We start from the raw sequence: 18,515 nt of genomic DNA, 5'->3' as shown, positions 1-18,515 counted from the left end.
TTTCGTTACTCGGGTGCTAGGGATTATTTTTATCCTTTTCTATCCATCGTTCGTCTGCCGTTCGTTGCGGTACCTTCCCACGGTTTACCCACGACACTGCCTGCCGGCGGTGAGGATTCTCGAAAAACTTGGACCACGTCCGAGGGGAAGGATTCTGCAACGTTCTGCCACCACTACGGCGTGGGATCACTCGATGACGCGTGCCTGGAAATATGATCGGAATAAGCGGCCAGATGCGGGACGCTGAAGGTGACTAAGCGGTAGTAGACCGACACTGCAACACCTGAGTTGGGTGACGTAGAGCCTAGCATTGCCAACACTTCCGTGCCATTCGTGGAACGCTTGCACGTGTGCTGGGCGAGTGCTTGAACACTATACAATGTGTAGCACATCGACACGCCGTGTTCCGTGCCTTGCTGCCACGGCTTGATAAGAGAATGCAATAAATTATGTGAGCTTATGGCAGGTAACGTCAGCAAAAGCGGCGGAGACCAGCTGAGAGGACGTGAAGTAAGGTGATGGCGTTGATGCTGTTCTTGCTGGTTGCTGAATCGTAATCGAAACCACCGTTCACACCCACTCGCCATATGCTCGCCGGCTCCGACATGCTAATGCTGGAACAAAACGACGATAATCCAGCCTAAGTAGGTAAACGGTCCACTACCTTACCTGCCTGTTTGAATCATGTTTGCGGTCCACAGACAGGCAGTGCTTGAGATGTCGTGTCGACCGGTGTACCACAATGATTGACTTTCCATTGAATGAAGTTACTGTTCATTCATTAATACACTTCGGCAATCCTGTTGCCTCAGTTCTTATAGCGTTCCAGCACTGCCAACGTTCTTGCTAGGTATTAAGTTATTACTTTCTTTCGTGATTCCTTTCCCAGTGCGAGTTGAATGAGCAGCATTATTGTTTGCATGGAATTGGAAAGGTCTTCCGGACGCTAGCCAGCAAGCGAGGTTACTGGAGGGAGTCCGTCATCGATCCAGATTGCCGGATTCGGGGAGATGGTTTCGAAGGAACTCAAGGAACTGACACGCGAGCTGCTTCTGAGCAACTTGATCGATTTCATCGGTGTACCGGGATCGGCCCGGAAAGCAATTAAATCGATGAACTCGACTTCCGGGAAGTGCATGATATTCGATCAGGACAAACGGAGCGAGGCCCATCGATGGAGGACGGTTTTTTGTCGGTCCTCATTCGGCTAGTAATGGGGTACCTGTTTTGTTGACTCATGAACGGTTTTCGTTTGTCAGCCGTAACGGTTTTCTCGGAAGGACAACTCAAACGATGTCCTAGCATCGTAGGTTACTCGATGTAGTATTGCTTTCCTGGTGGTGGACGCTGGTTGTCATATTGAGAGATGTTAACATCAAATTATAGGAGGCTTATGACGCTGAAAAGATAGTAAAAAATGCCTGCGCTCCACACTGCACATTGTATATTCTAATCGGACCAAAAACAATTGACCGTCGTCTTCCATTATCATGGTGTACCTAGCTGATCAAAGCAGGTCGTGTCCGGCGCGACATTGAGAACGGCTAATGGCGTTGGCTAACTAACTAACTGGCTAATAAATCAGGGTTCTTAAACTCATATTAGGATGCGAGTCGCTGTTTAAAGTATCAAACCGCGGTCCATTTCACCACATAATTTGAAGGTGGATGGCTTAACTAAATTCGCTTTTTCCCACCAAACCACAACCGGCGCGGATGTTCGTGGCCAGAGAGGTAAAGGCAATTCCAAAACGAACATAGCAGCAACTCAAGGAAATAGACAATTTCAAGTAACCCTCCTCTTTTTATGAATTTGTTTGATGGAGGCGCAAATGATGGAGGCGCAAACGATGAATTGTCCGAACAACAGAGGGCGCTGCCGGCAGGTTAATCGTTAAAAGCGTTATGCGAGCGCGAGTGAATTTGGAATTTTCCATGTTGTTTTAACTCGCTAAAACATTATCTTGCTGATAAGAAACTAATATCTAAAAAAAACGGCAAAAAAGGTAAAAAAAAAACAAATATCTAAATCTCTAAAATACTGCATAATTTCATAGCTTTGTAATATAAATTGGAATGGTTAAATAACCCAGGGATCTCAAACTTCATTATGTGGTGAATGTTGTTGAAATTGTTGAATGGTGAATTGTTGAAAAAATATGTTCATTCAATTCTTTGATCACTGCTGTCATTGCAGCTATATTATCAATCTTCAATTTAGTACAATTATGACCTTAAGTCCCCCCTTATTACCCCTTAAGTCCCGGTATTTTCGGGCCAAAAAAAAAGGCCCGTTTTTAACGATTTTTTGTGACGTAACCACTCAACTGTATTTTTTCAAATAAATGACATAATAATCTACAACTTTTGAACAATATTTGGTATTGTTTTGAGCAACATTCATTGAAAAATGAATCCATGCCATCAAATTTAGGCAGTCGTGTCTTCGAAAAGATACCTTTTCCAGTGCCCATCGTAGCTGCGTGATGGGTTAACAGAAAAATACAAATCGATATTCGTTAGAAAGATTATAAGTTTATCCAGGTAGCCCCGTCGAGTTTTTGTTGATATTCTAATTTTTCGATTTTTGGCATATTTTTTAAGTTCAATAAGAGATGCTTTTTGCGATTCTGCCATAAAAAACGAACTTTAGAAATTTGTTTAAAAAAACGTATAAACAATTTTAATGATATCTCTACGGGGCTACCTGGCAAATAGTGTACAGATTATATGTAAAATATTTCAAATCGATCGGCCCAGTAGTTTTTACGATACGATGGGCACCGACTTTGAAAACGTTGGTTTTGGGAAACGCGCTTCAAAGTAACGGGCTGCATGGAGCCTTGTATGAATCGCGGATTTTGAAAAATCTGTATCTTTGTCAGTTTTTCCTCGATTGATCCAAAACTTTTACACAATACTCTTGAAAGGGTTCAGCTTTCAGGGAAAAATGTTAAAAACAGGTGTCACAAATAAAAATTAAACACCGAAATCCCCCCTTAAGCTTCCACAATAAATGCGAATGCATTGAAAATAAAAGCACAAAAGATAGGGGCTTTGTTAAATTAAACCCTAAGACAGGATGCTGTTCCAGCCTGGTTGAATATCAGGTTAAGTTTCACTTCATTCTGGGCTTGTGACCTATTGGTAAAATGGGAAAGTCTCGAAGTCACGTCCAATACTTCAGAAAGTGGCAAGGAGAATCGTTTGCTTAATTTTGTAATCCAATGCACACTGCCAGTTTCTTTAAAAATATATTGAGGGCATGGTTAACTAGATTGATTCACCTTTAACTTAGAATTACTCACGACGTCGGCAAACGATCCAAAAGCACTGTTTTTATCCTTTATAATTCACCCCCCAAATACATGGACCGTATTGAAAATATGCCCCTTAAACAGCTGGTCCCTTTAGAGGACCTAGAAGTCGATTTTTAGTCCAAACCCACGAACTACCATGCTTATATGCCCGCTCCGTGCTCGGTAATACTTACAGTTTGTCTTTCCGCTGCTGTCGCTTCTTCTTGAAGGCTTTCTTGACGCGCAGCAGCAAAAACGCGGCCCGGTCAATGCTCAGCGAACTCTTCCGCGGTGGAACATCATCCATGGTGTCGGTTGCCGGGCCACCCCCGGCGGCCGGCGGTGGATCCCCCCGCACGCACGCTCCCAACGAATTCACGATTTTTGCTGAGTTCTCGTACCGTGGCGATGAGAAAAAAGGAAGGGGGGGGGGCGGGTGGATGTAAGGGAAGGAAGTAGGAAGCTGAAGGGAACTGATCCACTTGCTGCCCGACAATTGCAGCAATTGGTCGACGGACGGAACACCACCAGGCGGGCCGGCTATCGAATCGCCATGGTCGAATCGCACTCTTCTCACACCAGTTACCGAACGGCTTCGACTACGGAATACACTACGGACCACTAGCCGACCTATCGACTCGTGACCCTACCAGGTGCCTAGGTCACTCTCCGGAGCAGCTCCGGTTCCATTTCACTCTTCCAATCACGTTAAACGCTCCGGAACAGCCTCCGGTCGTGGTGTCGGACACCTTTAGAAGGAACCACCTTTAACCACACCAACCAACAGCAATCCCCCCCCCCCCCCCCCCCCCCCCGATCGGCGAACACAAGAACACCCGAACCCGTGTCCCTGAGTATCCTTTTTGCTTTCAATCTCCGCCACCGGCTCACCGGACGATGGGCGGAAGGTAGTACCGTACTCTAATCGCTCTTTAATTGTGTTTTCACCAGCGACCAGCGATGTGGTAGGAAACGAAGTAATCTGTCGTTACTGGTACCGGTTCCGTCGGTCGGTTCCATCATCGTCATCGTCTGCTGCTGCTGCTCTTCTGCCGCTACTGTCTGGTTCGAATCGATTGCAGCAGGATGTGCGGGAGGCTGTTAACCATAACAAAAGGCCCGTCGTTAGACCGTTCGGCGTCGTTTGGACCATTTATTCCCGCATTTCCCACTCACTGAATGGGACTTTAATTATTACGAGCTTATCGGATATCCTTTGCGCTAACGTGCCATGCTCTACCACTCCGTTTCGTTTCGTTTGGGTTTACCGCTCGCTGTTCCCGACCCGGTTCAACAAGGTACGGAACAGGGAGACAGAAAATGAGATCGGAACACACGGATCCGGACCGTGGAGTGCTTTCGGGTGTCCCTTCTGTCCGTCCGATGTACGCACGATGATGACGAGCTGCACGTATGTTGTTTCGTGCACCGCGTGTTGCCTACCTTTCAGGCGCCACATTGACACACCATCGACCAGCGCCTGTGGAGGAAAGAAGAGGACACAGAGAGCCAAAGTTAGAGAGGGCAGAGTGAGATGATACCACCAACGTACGTCATTAATGTCGTTTTCTACCACCGAGCCTAATGGGATACAGATTCCAAACCCCCCTGTCCCCCCACAGGCCCTAAACTCCTTCCTCAGGGTGCCTCTCGGAAAAGGGCAAAATTTGAATAAATTGATGAAAATTAATGTTGCCCTCTACGCGGCATTGGTGAGCTTTCGCTAAAATTAGAGCACGAGACCGGACCGATACATGCGCCCTCCCGGTGGTCGATCGATGTAAGGGATACCCCCGGTATCAATAAATTCTATCATAGCAAAAGCGGCGTTCGGCACAGGCACAGGGGAGGAGTGGCAAGTCACAACGCATCCGTACCGTGGCCACACATATCCGTCCCTTCCTTTTTTTCGCGGTGGATCGGAAACTTGAAGCAGTTCAATCACCATCGGCCACATAGTCAGCCTACTGTGCCTGTCAGCATGTTGTTCCAGAAGCACAGCACATCGCCGTGCTTCTGGGAAATCGCTTCGCGTTGGTTTCCATGCTGGGTTTGCTTTTCTCCCCTTCCCAGGCCAACGTGTGAAGTTGTCGCGACGTTTCTGCAACATGTGTTACCACTGGCAACCAGAAGGGTTTCCAGTGTTCGAGGTTCGAAAGTACAACGGCACTGGCGCAGATGCTGTGGAGTACTGTCTAATGCCCGTAATCGCTGCTACGCTGCTGGATCTCAATGGAATGGTTGCTATTTTCAATTGCTCATCCCCGTTGGAATGTATTAAGGCGAAAGATTATTTTTGGAATATATTTTTGGGTTCATTAGAGTACATTTCAATTCACGCACATGTGTAGCGCTACACCGAACGCAATCCTTGTCATCTTTTACTGGTTGACGGTGATATTCAAATTAAATCGTGTTCGTGAGTGAGCTCCAAGTTGCTTGAATTTCCAGGAGCTGCGCACGGTTGTTTAAAAAGTATTTATTTTATCAATCACAACTGAAGCTAAAGTGAAGCTGAAGTTGATCCTTGCCTTGGAGGTCTGGGCTTATCTATCTATCCGCTCCTTGATATGTTGGTGACAGGCAATAAGCCCCGTGTCCTTCCGGATGTGGTGTGACCTTTCGCAACCCGGAACCCACCTTGCCGACTGGTAGGACGGTCAAATACTTGGCTCCAAAAGAGGGTCTTTTCGAAAGTTGGCCTCTCAAGAGTCAAGGTGGAAGGAGAAAAACGAAGAAAGTAAGAAATTGTCATCTCTATGCAAAGTACATCACAACACACATCAACACCTATCCACGCACACACTCCTGGCACTCCTGGTCGGTCGCCAACTGAACGAACGAACTACCAACGACGTCTCTCCATCAGGGACCGGGGCAGAGCACAAAATTCAATTCCGAAACTTTCGAATAACCATATTTCTGGTGCAGCGATTGCCGGTGGCGGTTGGACAGGTTGCGTGGGGACAGGTGAATTGTCCCTGGTTTTGCACGCATCGTTAGCCGAGCGAAGCTGTCCGTCAGTGCGGAGATCGGTGAAGGTGAGCCGGACCGACCGGTTGATGAAGATCCTTTTCCGGTCGCTTACCACCGCCGCCAACGGCATCATCAAACGGTAGGACAACACCGAGTAGGAACCTTGCCAAAAACCCTCGCTCGTCGTTGGCCTCTGGTCCGGTACGGCAGGCAGGCCAGGCCAGGCCACTCGGCTATCATCAGTCGTTGTTAATAATTCCATTATGCAAAGTGGAAAGGAGGCGTTTTGTGGTGCTGTGCGCCGAGTGTATGATAATGCGGCCCCAAAAAGGAACGGAATGCTTTGGCCATTCGTTCGCTGCAGCGAACACGAGCAAGGTCCCTTTTCGGTGACGAAGTTCTTTCGCTGAATGGGCCGCCGGTGCGCTAAGTGGATTGTAGCCTAAATCAAAACCGGTGCCGTGTATGTGCCGTGGGTCGTGTGAGGTGGAGGGATGGGTGGGGATTGCAAAAATTCAATTCCGGTCTCCATAACCGGAAATCCACGCTTTGCCTCAAGATGCTGTTGATTAATTAGTGCGCAGCTAGTAGGCATTGGTCCTGCTGGCCCTGGATGAAATCTGTTTTGTGCTGATGATTGAATTTGCGCCAACGTGAACTAATTATGGCCAGATTTCGGGTTTCTATTTCGCAGGTCGCAGAACCACCCGTATTGCTTTGGCTAATAAACGGCTGTTTTGTGATTTAATTTTGGGTCCCACATGATTTCCGCTGGCAGGTACGGTTGGACTACCGGAGCGCTTTGAGCTTTTAGCATATTCGATCGTTTTCAGGATGTGTCTACATATCGCCAGGAAGACAACATCGATGAAGGTAGCCAGCGCAAGGGATTCCTTTGGAAGCATCAGCAACGACTCCGAGACTATTGTCCCAAGAGACATGAATCCGAGTAGGAAGGGAGGAATGCTTAAATGGGATAATTTTTTCTTACGTTGCTCTCTTTGCTCTGACCCTTACTGAGATTTCCATTCACCAGTTTTGTCTTCTAACTCTTCTCGTTGTAGTCAGAGACGTTAAGTAGCGCTTTCCCGCATACACATGCCTCTGTGGAAACCATAATGCTCGTTATCAGACAGTTCACGTTAAGTCAGTTCATCGATAAAGACTGAAAACTTCTACCTTGAATCACTAGATCAATCAGCCCCACCATTGGCGCAAGAGTGCGCATACGAAATCCAACCTCATCGATGTTCAAAACTGGTCGGAGTGTGAAGTCTAGAGTAAATATAAGCTATTATTGAAGAAAAAATTCATTTATTTCATAAAAATATGCTTTTTTCTAATAAAAAATAATTTCATGACAAATGAAAACAAAAAAATTATTCATCTCTTCAATTCAATTTAATTCAATTATCTTTTTGGCGGATGTTTTCGCGTTCATAGGCACAATTCGACACACTCTGAAAGCATTCTCGGCATTTTTTCGACAAAAGAACAACCACAACACTCTTGCGCACTGCGCACTCTTGCCCCATAGTGCCGTTTTCAGAAAAATTGTAAAATACTAAAATATCAGTCCGTATTTCGGAATCAAGTTTTCAGCTTTTGATTCTACATTAATTAAGGAGTCTTTGTGACTTATGTAGCGTAGCATGAGAAAATGTAAACGAAATGAGAGAGTGTTTTCAAAAAAACATTAAATAATATGCAAATCGCGAAAACTACAATTTACTGCATTTCTTCGTTGTTATTTATCCCATCCAAAAGAAAAAAAACACGTATGAGCAAGCCACTACAAGACCTTTCAAACAAGTAGAGTGTTGTAAGTTTCAGTGCTACCGTTTTCTAGAAATGACTGGTGCGCACTCTTACCCCATGCGCTCTTGCCCCACTTTACTCTAATGTTAGTCAACAGTCACTGGAACAATCGTAAAACAAACAAAACAGCGCAAGATAGTGAGTTTATTGGCATTGTTTCCAAATGTCCACTAAATGAACTGAAAACGGGAGGATAACTCACATGTAGGTCCCTGTTAACACGCAAAGAAGCTCACCAATCTTGGTCACGTTGAGGAAAAAGTAGTAAGTGATTTTACATTGTACACTAAGAAAGTGCTCTAATGTTTGATATTTTAATGTATGGCTCGTTTTTCCGTAATCATTTAAACAATCTGTTTGTTCTTCGTTCCATGCGCTTGACGTTACAACATGTTGAAACTAAAAATGAACAACGAGAGTTTTCGATACACTTTATAATTTTGCATGGATGGAGCACAAGCGAAAGTAAAGGGGGAACCAGGCAACAATAATTTTGAATGATGTATCGATGCTGTATCGAATAATTATGCGCAAATGTTGTTTCCTCGGCTGCCTTCTGGTAGTTTTATTGTAATCTTTCGATAAAACTATTTATTTTGCATTTCGGAAACGGATAATGATTGTTGGTAAGGAATGTATCACAATCGACTATCGAACAGCTAGTAAGGTTTTGCTATTTCCGTTAATGTTTTAAGTCCCATAATACATTAAATGATTGTATATTATATTTATTCCACCTAAAATAATTTATTAGTTTTTACGCAACATTATCGATCACGAAATGTGAATTGATCCCTTATCATTTGTGTTCTCATTCTTCTTCAGAACACGATTTTTGCTTCTGTGATTTGTGAGCGACTTCGTATGGCAAGATGTCTTCAAAAATCCATGGCGGTGGATCTAATAGCTTTAAGGCTCCTGGTGCCAAGGTTCCCGGTGTAGCGAGATTTGTTGTGAGAAATTTAATCACATTTCATATAGATATCGTGCCAGGATTCGCCGTTCTTTCACTCTCTTCCAATATGCCACAAGCAATCTCATGTTTCGTTCGTTCACGTTGCTCCACACTATGGTTTTCCATTAAAGCATCGTCAATGTACAACGTTGTCTCCTCCAACCCCTAATTCATTTTAACAGAAGCCTTTTAACTCTAAATTTCATTTGCTAACTTTTTCGCGAACGCACGTTACACCGTATACACAGGAGAAAAGCCTGCGGGAGTCACGGATCCACCATTTTCCAGTCCTGCGCAGCGTGCGTGGTCAGTAACCGTCGGAAAACATAAGCATGCTGGCCAGACTGCACTGGAATCGCGAATCCGTGCCATCACCTCCAAGCTTGCGGTGTGATGCTGGCTGGCTGGTGGATTTTGAATCGGCGGTCATGCGGCCATAAATCATCAACCGCGTGCACCGCAACTTGATGAGGCATGACAGGCGCTTTAAATCGTGTGTGGTTTGATGCACGTTACGATGGCCAAAGGACATCTCTTGGAACAGTACTGCTCTGCACTTTGGTGACCTGTCGTTGTTGTATCGTGGCTAATTTGTCACCACATCCGACGGAGAAATGTGCTTCAACATCACCAGTCCCAGTTGTCATGTTCCGTGTTTTTCGAAGCTAAGGGCTACAAAGAAGGATTAAAAGGATTCTGCTAGTGTTCTGGATGACCCACAAAGATACAACCTTTGTTTATTCCACTGTTATGATTCCATGGGATGTCTTCTGTTCTCAAAAGAAAAACGAAACTGCCGTGTTCCAAGGTTCACCTGGGTTACCGTCTGGGATTCGTTTGTTCCGACCAAAGAGAGGATGATAGGTAATCGGTTTGGGTTTTTTTTCTGACAAAACCTTGTCCACTGAACATTAGTAAACATGGAAAGTATAACCGTAATCGATCCTTGAGAAACCATTCTCGGTAGACGTGTTAGGGGTTAGGTACGGATTTCCTTTTTTTTTTTCGATGACCAAAATAGAGGAGCAAAAACAAGATATGAGCCAACTGCATTGCTTACCGGGTTTCGGTGTCTTTCGTATGTCGAGGCCACCGAAATACCAATTTCATGTTTTGGCAATGGAAACGAAAATCTCATTAGCGTCCGCAGTAGATCCTCTTATTGGAACAGAAAAGGGGTTCACGAATTATTGTTTTCTAGTCGAGTTATCTGTTTAAAAGAAAATTATATCTTCATCTTCGATGAGTAAAGTAAAAGCATCCAAACTGTATGATTATTATTATACTTCGTTTACATGAATCCGTCTTGAAGGACAGGTCATTTCAGACATTAGTTTTCTTTGAATAGAATACAATAGAATAGAATTTGAGTAGAATAGAATTTGAGTAGAATACAAAATATGTTGTTAACTTTAACTAAATTTCGTGCTTGCTAGAAGTATTTACTAATAAGTTCTAATTTTCCCAGAAATATTCATGAAAATCCTTCCATTCCTTTTGAAACACTGCACCCTCAAATCTGCACTGAAATTAGCATACAGTTTCAACGAGTTTTTAGTAATTGGTTTAGGCTTTGAAAGGAATGTCGCAGATAAGAAGAATAGAATAAATGCTAGTGTCTCAAATGAGCAATTTTTGGATAAACGATAACTCTTGCTGCAATTATAAAATTTTAAATTGAATCGCCGCAAATTAGCTAAAAAAATGTTAAATTCATTCTCTTCTATACGTACTCTTTCATTCATTTCATCCTTCAATCACACAATATCATTCTCTTGTCCGCACGCATAATGAGAAAATCATTTGATTGTCATCATGATTGCAGGCATTTGGTTAACGACTATTGTAATAATTAATGGTATTATTTATTTCTCCTAGTAAAAAGTTGTACGTTAAAAGGTAAAAATCAAAAAAGTAAAACAACAACAATATTTTTCATAGAGCTTCCGTACAGTGCATATACTAATACTACTGCATCTCACTAACTATGCATTATTACTAACTTTTCTCTTATCTTTTAATCTATTACTATTTTTTTTCTGAAAATGCAAGGAAATTGGAACACTCTACCCTACCATCGAGGTTTGCCGATTCTATGTACTCTCGCAGTTTTGAGGACCGATTCTCAGAAGGGGTATTTTCTAAAACCATATCCAAGATGTGCTTGGCAATCCGGAAGTGCCCATTGACGACCGCCAAATGGAAGACATTTTTTCCTTCTGCATCCAACACATTGATGACACTGTTCTTCATCATGTGTTGGAATGATTCCCACCATCTACGGCAAGGTTCGGATTGGAATGATTCGAACAATGTTTCGTCACACATAATGCTGACATAATGCCAATTCAAAGGTACCGAAACGCAATAGTGAAATGCGTTCCAATTGTTACGAGGATTCACTGTCGTAGCATTAAACTGTTTGTACTCTATCAAATATTTGACCACTTCGAAAAAACCCAACTGCGCGCTGCGATGCAAAAGGTTACGACCCTCTTCGTCACTATCGTACACATTTTCGGTACTATCGAGCAAAATCCTTATGCTACCAAGGGCTATAGGTGAATAAAGAATCGGAGCATAATGGTTTAAGAATTCAAACACGAATCGCACATCGATGGCTAATAAAACTGTATTGAATAATTGTTGAAGCAGCTTGGTAGAACCGTACTTTATCACAACGAACAGTAGCTCAGCCATGTTCGAATCACATGCGTCCCAACGCCTACGACCTGAGTTGTTTAATACGGAGCTGCAGAGATTGAGGAAGTAGGCAAACCATTTTTTATATCCATTTAGGAGACAGTACCTAAGCAGCTTGTAAGCGGCATCATCATCGATGGGTCCCGAAATATCAATTTTATGTTCGTGATAAAGGAAACCAAAAATATGGAAAGGGTACTGAGATGCTTTGGCTATGGTTTCATAAACCTCGGTTTCATTAGGGGTAGTTATAAAGTCAGTTTCAGATGCCAGCAAATTAAGCAATAATACCGAATCCCTTGCGAAACACGTCAACAGTATGTTGGTTATGTTTGCTTCAAACCATTCGCTATGATTGTTTTTAATGTGAGTAATGACATTATTACAAACCGTACGCATATTTTCAATCTGTTGTGCACTATGAGGCGATCGAGGCTTATGGTTGTCGATGTCATGTGCGAAGTCCATCACATACTTGTCATAACGCGCAAGTGTCTCGCTGGAATCGCTCGGATCGTGTCCTTGTAATTGCTCCGATAACGCTATGACATTTATGGAGGCATTATTTTCTAGTAGATACTTAATTGCCGTGCTGTTGTAGATGCGAAATGCATAATCCAATGCGCTCCAATGCAGGAGATTGTCTTTTGCATCGATGATAAGAGATTTCTGCGCAATATTCATTTCTTCAAGGTAGAAGAAACAATCTTCATATCTGCTGATTCCTATATCTCCTAAGTACTGAACGGCTAGATGCAATGGTGTCCGTCCTATTGCGTCTGTCTGCAGATGTCCATTATTTGTCAGCGCGTCCTTCAATCTAATTTCATCATTTCGAATAATTGCAAGATGCACTGGACTGTCGTTGCCATCGTTGTCTCGAATAGCGATCTCGTCAAATATCTTTCTTACGGGATTGTTGGTTGATTTCCAATAGCATTTTGATTTTAAATACAATACCACTTCATAGCGATCACTGTTTTCAAATAGCCAGTCCGCCGTAAAGTATTCGGCAAACATTCGGTGTATCCAAAGTGGTACTCCACCTTGAACCCCCTCGATGATACCGGACTTTTCTCGTCCATGTTCAATTTTTTTCAGATACTGTTCGCACTGTTGCTGCTCTCGTCGCGTCAACAGCTGGTAGTCGGAAGGAATTATGGTATAAATGGCTAGTAATGAAAGATAATTTCTTTTCAATTCATTCAGTTCCGCCGCATCCAATTGTGCATGCGCTGTGGCTGTTCCACTATCACGGGATACAAACTTCTTTTCGTTTGCAATAGCCAACTTTTGATTCACAAATGCTTCTAGAATTCGTGAACGACCATACTTAGTTTCCAATTCTTGGAATAATGTAGGTGAAATAGTATAGTTTATAAAGTCGATTGTTTCCATAAACCGCGGTTTAACTATATCTAACACCATTTTAAAGAACAATGGAATAGGACGCATCTCGCCAAGAATGGTTTCAAGAATTTTGAGTAATATCTTCAACAAGCAAATGCGATAATTGCCTACACACCCTCCGTAACTGTTGAAGTGGCACTGTAGATATTTATGCAGAAACTCAAAATGATTCTCGGTCGAAAAAGGTTCAATTCTATAGATGTTATTGACTTTAAATGCATCCTTCAGTTCATCTATGAAGTTGTACGGACGACTAGTGAAGTACAGTTTATGGATTCCTTCAAACTGAGCAAGGTGTGAAAAGAGGTTCAATACCACATCCTTGTAGTGCGGAACGATCTCATCAAATCCATCGAATAACAGCACTATTTCCTCTTCGTTGAACTTCTCTTTAAAAACTCTCAGCGCGATTTGTTGTTCAACGGAGGCATCTCTGGCAAAATCCACCACGACTTTACCCTCAGACAAAGTTAAACATTCGGCCCATCTTTTCGCTTTCCTTTTCTCAGAATCTGTTTCCTGTGGCGTTTTTATAGTGAGATTGGGTATAGACAGTGCCAAATATATTAGCTGAAAAAGTATCCTTACTACCTTGTTGTTATCTAACACTGGACCATGATCTTCGAGGATTTGCTTAAAATCGAATGAATATTCGATCGCGTTAAGCCGAATAACCCAGCTACGCTGTCGATGGACAACGTAGTACCAGGCCACCCAAGTCATGTAGGTAGTCTTCCCGAATCCTGCTTCCTCCAAGATTATGATCACCCGATCGGAAGTGTCCATGTCCATGCCTGGAGGGGGTGAATAGACTTTTTCAGTAGCCTCCTGCATGATGTGATTATAGGTATTACTGGGATAAAAGTATAATCGCATTTCTTCAGCTAGTGTGTCGAATCTAGTAGGTTCCTTAAAATGACTCACCATTTTTGGCTTATAGTTAGCCCCATCGAAACACGTTTCTGACCATGAATTATTGTCACGATCATTGATTGAGGATATCTTACAGCGTCGATGAATGTAAAGTGATTCGATATTCTCAAAACTTTTTATACACGGATGTGTGTTGGATTGTTCAGACCGTGCTGTTTTGATCAATTGAACTGCCAATCCCAAATTATCTTCTTGATTTACCAGATATTCTAATGAGACCTGAGCGTAAGATATCTTCATGTTCGAGTAGCTCTCAAATATCCTCTGCTTTGCTTGTTCGGTGAGATCGGATACGCGAAATTCTTCCTCATCATTTTTTCGCTCGCTCGGTGTGATGCGAATAACTGATTTTCTACACCTTGGCTTACTGTCTTTAAACAGCTCTTCGACGCTTCTTGAAATGGTCTCGATTTCATTTTCGCAAACAATAACTAAGACCAAATTGCATTCCAGAAAGCAAAACATATCCCTGATGACACTTGCTAGCTCTAAATAGGTTTTAGAATCGGTGAAAATGTATTCACACTCAACCAACTGCACTATTTGCAAAATTATGTTGCAGCTCACTTCTGTGTCAAGCATTGCGCAATACTCATGCACTCCACCCGTCAAACATGCCCTATAAGTTTTCGATTGTTTCAAGGCTTCGCTTTTAATTGTAACATCACTATTTTCAAAGCTTTTGCAGAAGACGCTAGTGGCTCCTTTTAGCTGTAGGAAACATAAATTACGTACGATTGTTTGGCAGATGTCCTCGATGTCAGTTTCAGATTTCGTTTTCGAAAATTTGGTCATTGTCCACGCAACGTTCGATAAATGATCCAGAGCGATCGCTTGTTCAATTAATCCCATCTGTTGCGTAAATAACGAACTGCCTGGAACCTCCATGTGTCGCCAGAGCTTGATGACATCGTTGTTGATCTCGGTTCCTTTCATGTTGCTTATCAATAGAAATTTTCCAAAGAATTGATCGAGAACATCGTTGTCGATCGTCAAGTTGGCAAAGAAGCTTTTAAATGGTTCAATATTACGAAGCTTCTCTTTATGAAATCGATAAATTTTTGCATCCTTAACACGATTGAAAATTGCAGTGATATCATCTGTCGATGAATTCACAACATTTTCCAAAACCTTCGTTACTTCCTGCGAAACGCCAGCGTTGGTGCACACCACGAACCATGCACCGTTTGTCTTCTCTTTGCTATGTAATTCACGAAATGATTCAAAGTACATCTTGATCGAAAATGCTTTATCCGATGCTGAAAGCAGATCACCACTAGTAATTCGGTATTTAGTATCATGTTTGTGCTTAGCTTGAATGTAGAGCGATTGGTTGCTGCCGTCTAGCAATTGGAATTGCAGCACCGTATCGTCGAACTTGCCTCCCAGCGGATCTTCGGCGGTGATTGAACAATTACTGTACTTGCCGTTGGAATTATTTAGTTTTACAATCAGCAAACTCCAGAGCGTGATCTTGAGTTGATAATCGGTTCCGTGATGAGTGTTAGGGGGTGTTTTCGTTGGCGCGGTTCTGCCGGTCTTCACTGCTTTCAAGGTGGTTGTTTTATTCGTTTCGGTACTCATATTAGAAGGTATCTAGAATCCATTGGTGATGTTTTTGAAATGACAAGAATTAGAGTTAACATTGTATTAAGATATGTGAGATTTGCTTGAAACAACAACAAAACAAATGCTGATCATGATATGACAAAGTTACCAATAACATCAAACTCTTTACAATGTAATTTTGCTTTAAACTCATGAAGAACTTCTAGTGCAAATCATTCAAAACGAACGGTACCTTTTTAAGTAATGTATCTATAGTGAAACGCTACTCTTTTTCTCAAACAGTCGGGACGTATCCGGAGTTCATTTCTTAAATATCTTGGCACCCTATTCCTCACTCTTAGCCTCTGAATGCTTTAGATGTATGCTTCCCAGCGATCGTAGGATGGGAAAGCTTCTAGGGACCACAAATCTTCGAAATTCTAAAGTGATTTATTGTAATTGGCAAGCTACTCAAAATAAGTACGTCGTTCGTGGCGGTTCTCTTAACACTCTTAGATCCAACTTATCTCTCTCGTACCGATTACCGCTGGCCAATCGGTGTTATCTCTTATCTCTCTCACTTGCTTGCTACCTCTTACGATACCTGCTGCTATCGGTAACAGTATCCATAACCAAAAGCAAAAATCTTCAAAATGTTTCCAAAGTGCTTAAATGAGCTGATTCTTGATTGTTTCATGGTTAAATTGTTTTTTTATTGGTGGGATCTGTTAGGAAAAAAGTTTTAAACTTACGATCACATATTAGTATTTTATTTTACCTGTATACTAGACACGCACACAGTAATACAATTGCACTTTAATAACATGAATAAATAAGACCAATAGAACTGAATATCCTATAGGTGTGGCATAAGGAATGTCACCATCACTGTGCTTACTGACGAACTCTATCATGCGATTGTTCAATGAGTCATACTGTATAAAATTATTCCGGATTATTATACCGGAAGTAAAGCATCTTCAACTACTAACCATCTAACTATTCGATCCGTTATCACATTTCTTACCGGATTGTTATGCCAATTACGACGTTTTGAGCTGAAACACAATCGTTTCAAATGATGTGCGCTGTAGATGCGTTGTTTGCGAACCGTCACCCTCGCTAGCTCCCAATATACTGGCATACATTATCTTGCGTGAAGCGGTGCGCGAGTCGTTTTCGCGAAGGGCCGAGTGATATCGCTACCACATCCGCCTTACCTCGTTTGCAGCGATAATCGCATTATGTGGTTCGATTGTACAACGATGCCCGTGATTTTTTTATCTATGTGAGGACGGACGAGCCATATGATTATTAACGATTACGATAACAAAAAATGTACTAACACATTTCTTTCACTACCCATCGCCATATCCCGGACTTTCTCAGTTAAGGACAAAATTATAGATGCCGAGAATAGACATAAAACTTTCAGTTTAATTGTTTCTGGCTTCGTAATGGCGTACGATATCAAAAGATTTGTTTCTTGAAACTTCTGAAACGTGCTCGATAGAATATTGCAACTTCTAAAAGAAGTTAAATTAAAAATCCATAATATCCAGTCATTCTCGCTTCTTCGCCAACTTCACTGATGCCATAAGCCCAAATATGTGATATGTAGAAAGCAGTTAAATGGTAGCATAAATTGTGTGTAAATAATGGTAAGTTTTTGTTAAGACGTTGCTGATGTCGATAACGAGACGAGTAGAAACATTTATTACATACTCATTATTATTATTTCATATTATATTGTCATTTTGCTTATCACATATTTCCATATTACATATTTTGTTCGTTTGCACGTAGAAATAGAGTGTGAATTACACAGGTTGAGCATAAGAAAAGGAATTAAGATTCAACGTCAAAACAGATGACACTAAAAAAGATAGGAGGATAAGAATAAAGGGGAACGTTGTAATTAAACGGCTACACATCAGGAATTAGTAAAACAGGCTAAAAAATTTAAGGTGGAATGCAACCTGTAACCCAGGTCGGTGCTGTTCCACCATATCTCCTATCAACAATATATCAACACATATTTACAATTTAATAGACATTTTTTGGCGCATTTCACAAAGGAACAGATGACTCAAAAATTAACCACCCTTTCCTTCCAACATCTTGTGACGGTTTACGTCTTATTCGTCTTATCATTGCTTTCGTATCTCGTATCGCCCACGTTCGTACTCCTGACTCACACATTTAGGTTCCATATACACATTACTTGGCAAGTAGGTAAGTTCCTTACAGCTTATCACACGTTATATCGATAGCCGATGCTATCGGTAAGAAATATATCTAGCTTGTTCCGCGAACCTCCACGGTACATTGAAGCGTCACTGAGTACAAAATGTTTCGCATTTCGTTTGAAGTTTAGCCAAGCGGCTAGCACGGTTGCACAAACCAAAACTCTGCACCTGATGGCACGCTAATCATCCATCATATTCACGCCTCAATGCTTCATTTTGCACAAAACTACTCAAACAAACTGTTTCAGCTCATTTGCCCCGATTTCATCAGCAGCTTGAACGGTTTCGCGTAACGTGTACGCGAGGTTCCGTTACGCCTGAAAAAGGGACATTCAATTCGTCAATTTCCTTGCTGTGTCCGTCGCTGTGCTTCTGACGGGCGCTTTTAGGGAACATGTCCTCCTCGTGGACGCACGCAATAAGAGCTAGTACACGGTCAATACACCCTGCCGTCTACTACACTACGCGGTAGGCTTCACTTGTCTGCTTTGTCCTCTTTTTGGCTTCCGAAGCCAGTGCGGTTGGACGCGATTGGAATCGTCGTGCGGCATGGATTAAGGGCGCGAACCGAACGATCCTTAATGGATGTTAACCAGGGATTTGGGTCGTGTATGTACTGCGTGCG

The 18,515-nt window shown here is 42.4% G+C and overlaps 1 protein-coding gene across 1 annotated transcript; it reads right to left on the bottom strand.

The window, feature by feature from the left end:
- Positions 1–11,587: 11,587 nt before the first annotated feature.
- On the bottom strand, positions 11,588–16,757 carry LOC126575202 (uncharacterized). The gene is made up of 3 exons (XM_050235783.1): positions 16,669–16,757; positions 11,661–15,689; positions 11,588–11,602 (listed from the first exon to the last, which is right to left on the bottom strand). The coding sequence occupies exons 2-3, from the start codon at positions 15,675–15,677 to the stop codon at positions 11,588–11,590; spliced, it is 4,032 nt and encodes a 1,343-aa protein (XP_050091740.1). The 5' UTR covers positions 15,678–15,689; positions 16,669–16,757.
- Between the last annotated feature and the right edge of the window lie 1,758 nt (positions 16,758–18,515).

The sequence above is a fragment of the Anopheles aquasalis genome, chromosome 2 (assembly GCF_943734665.1).
Source record: "Anopheles aquasalis chromosome 2, idAnoAquaMG_Q_19, whole genome shotgun sequence".
NCBI lineage: Eukaryota > Metazoa > Arthropoda > Insecta > Diptera > Culicidae > Anopheles > Anopheles aquasalis.
Note: the sequence above shows the minus strand (reverse complement) of the source record. Positions and strands in the feature narration are given on the sequence as shown.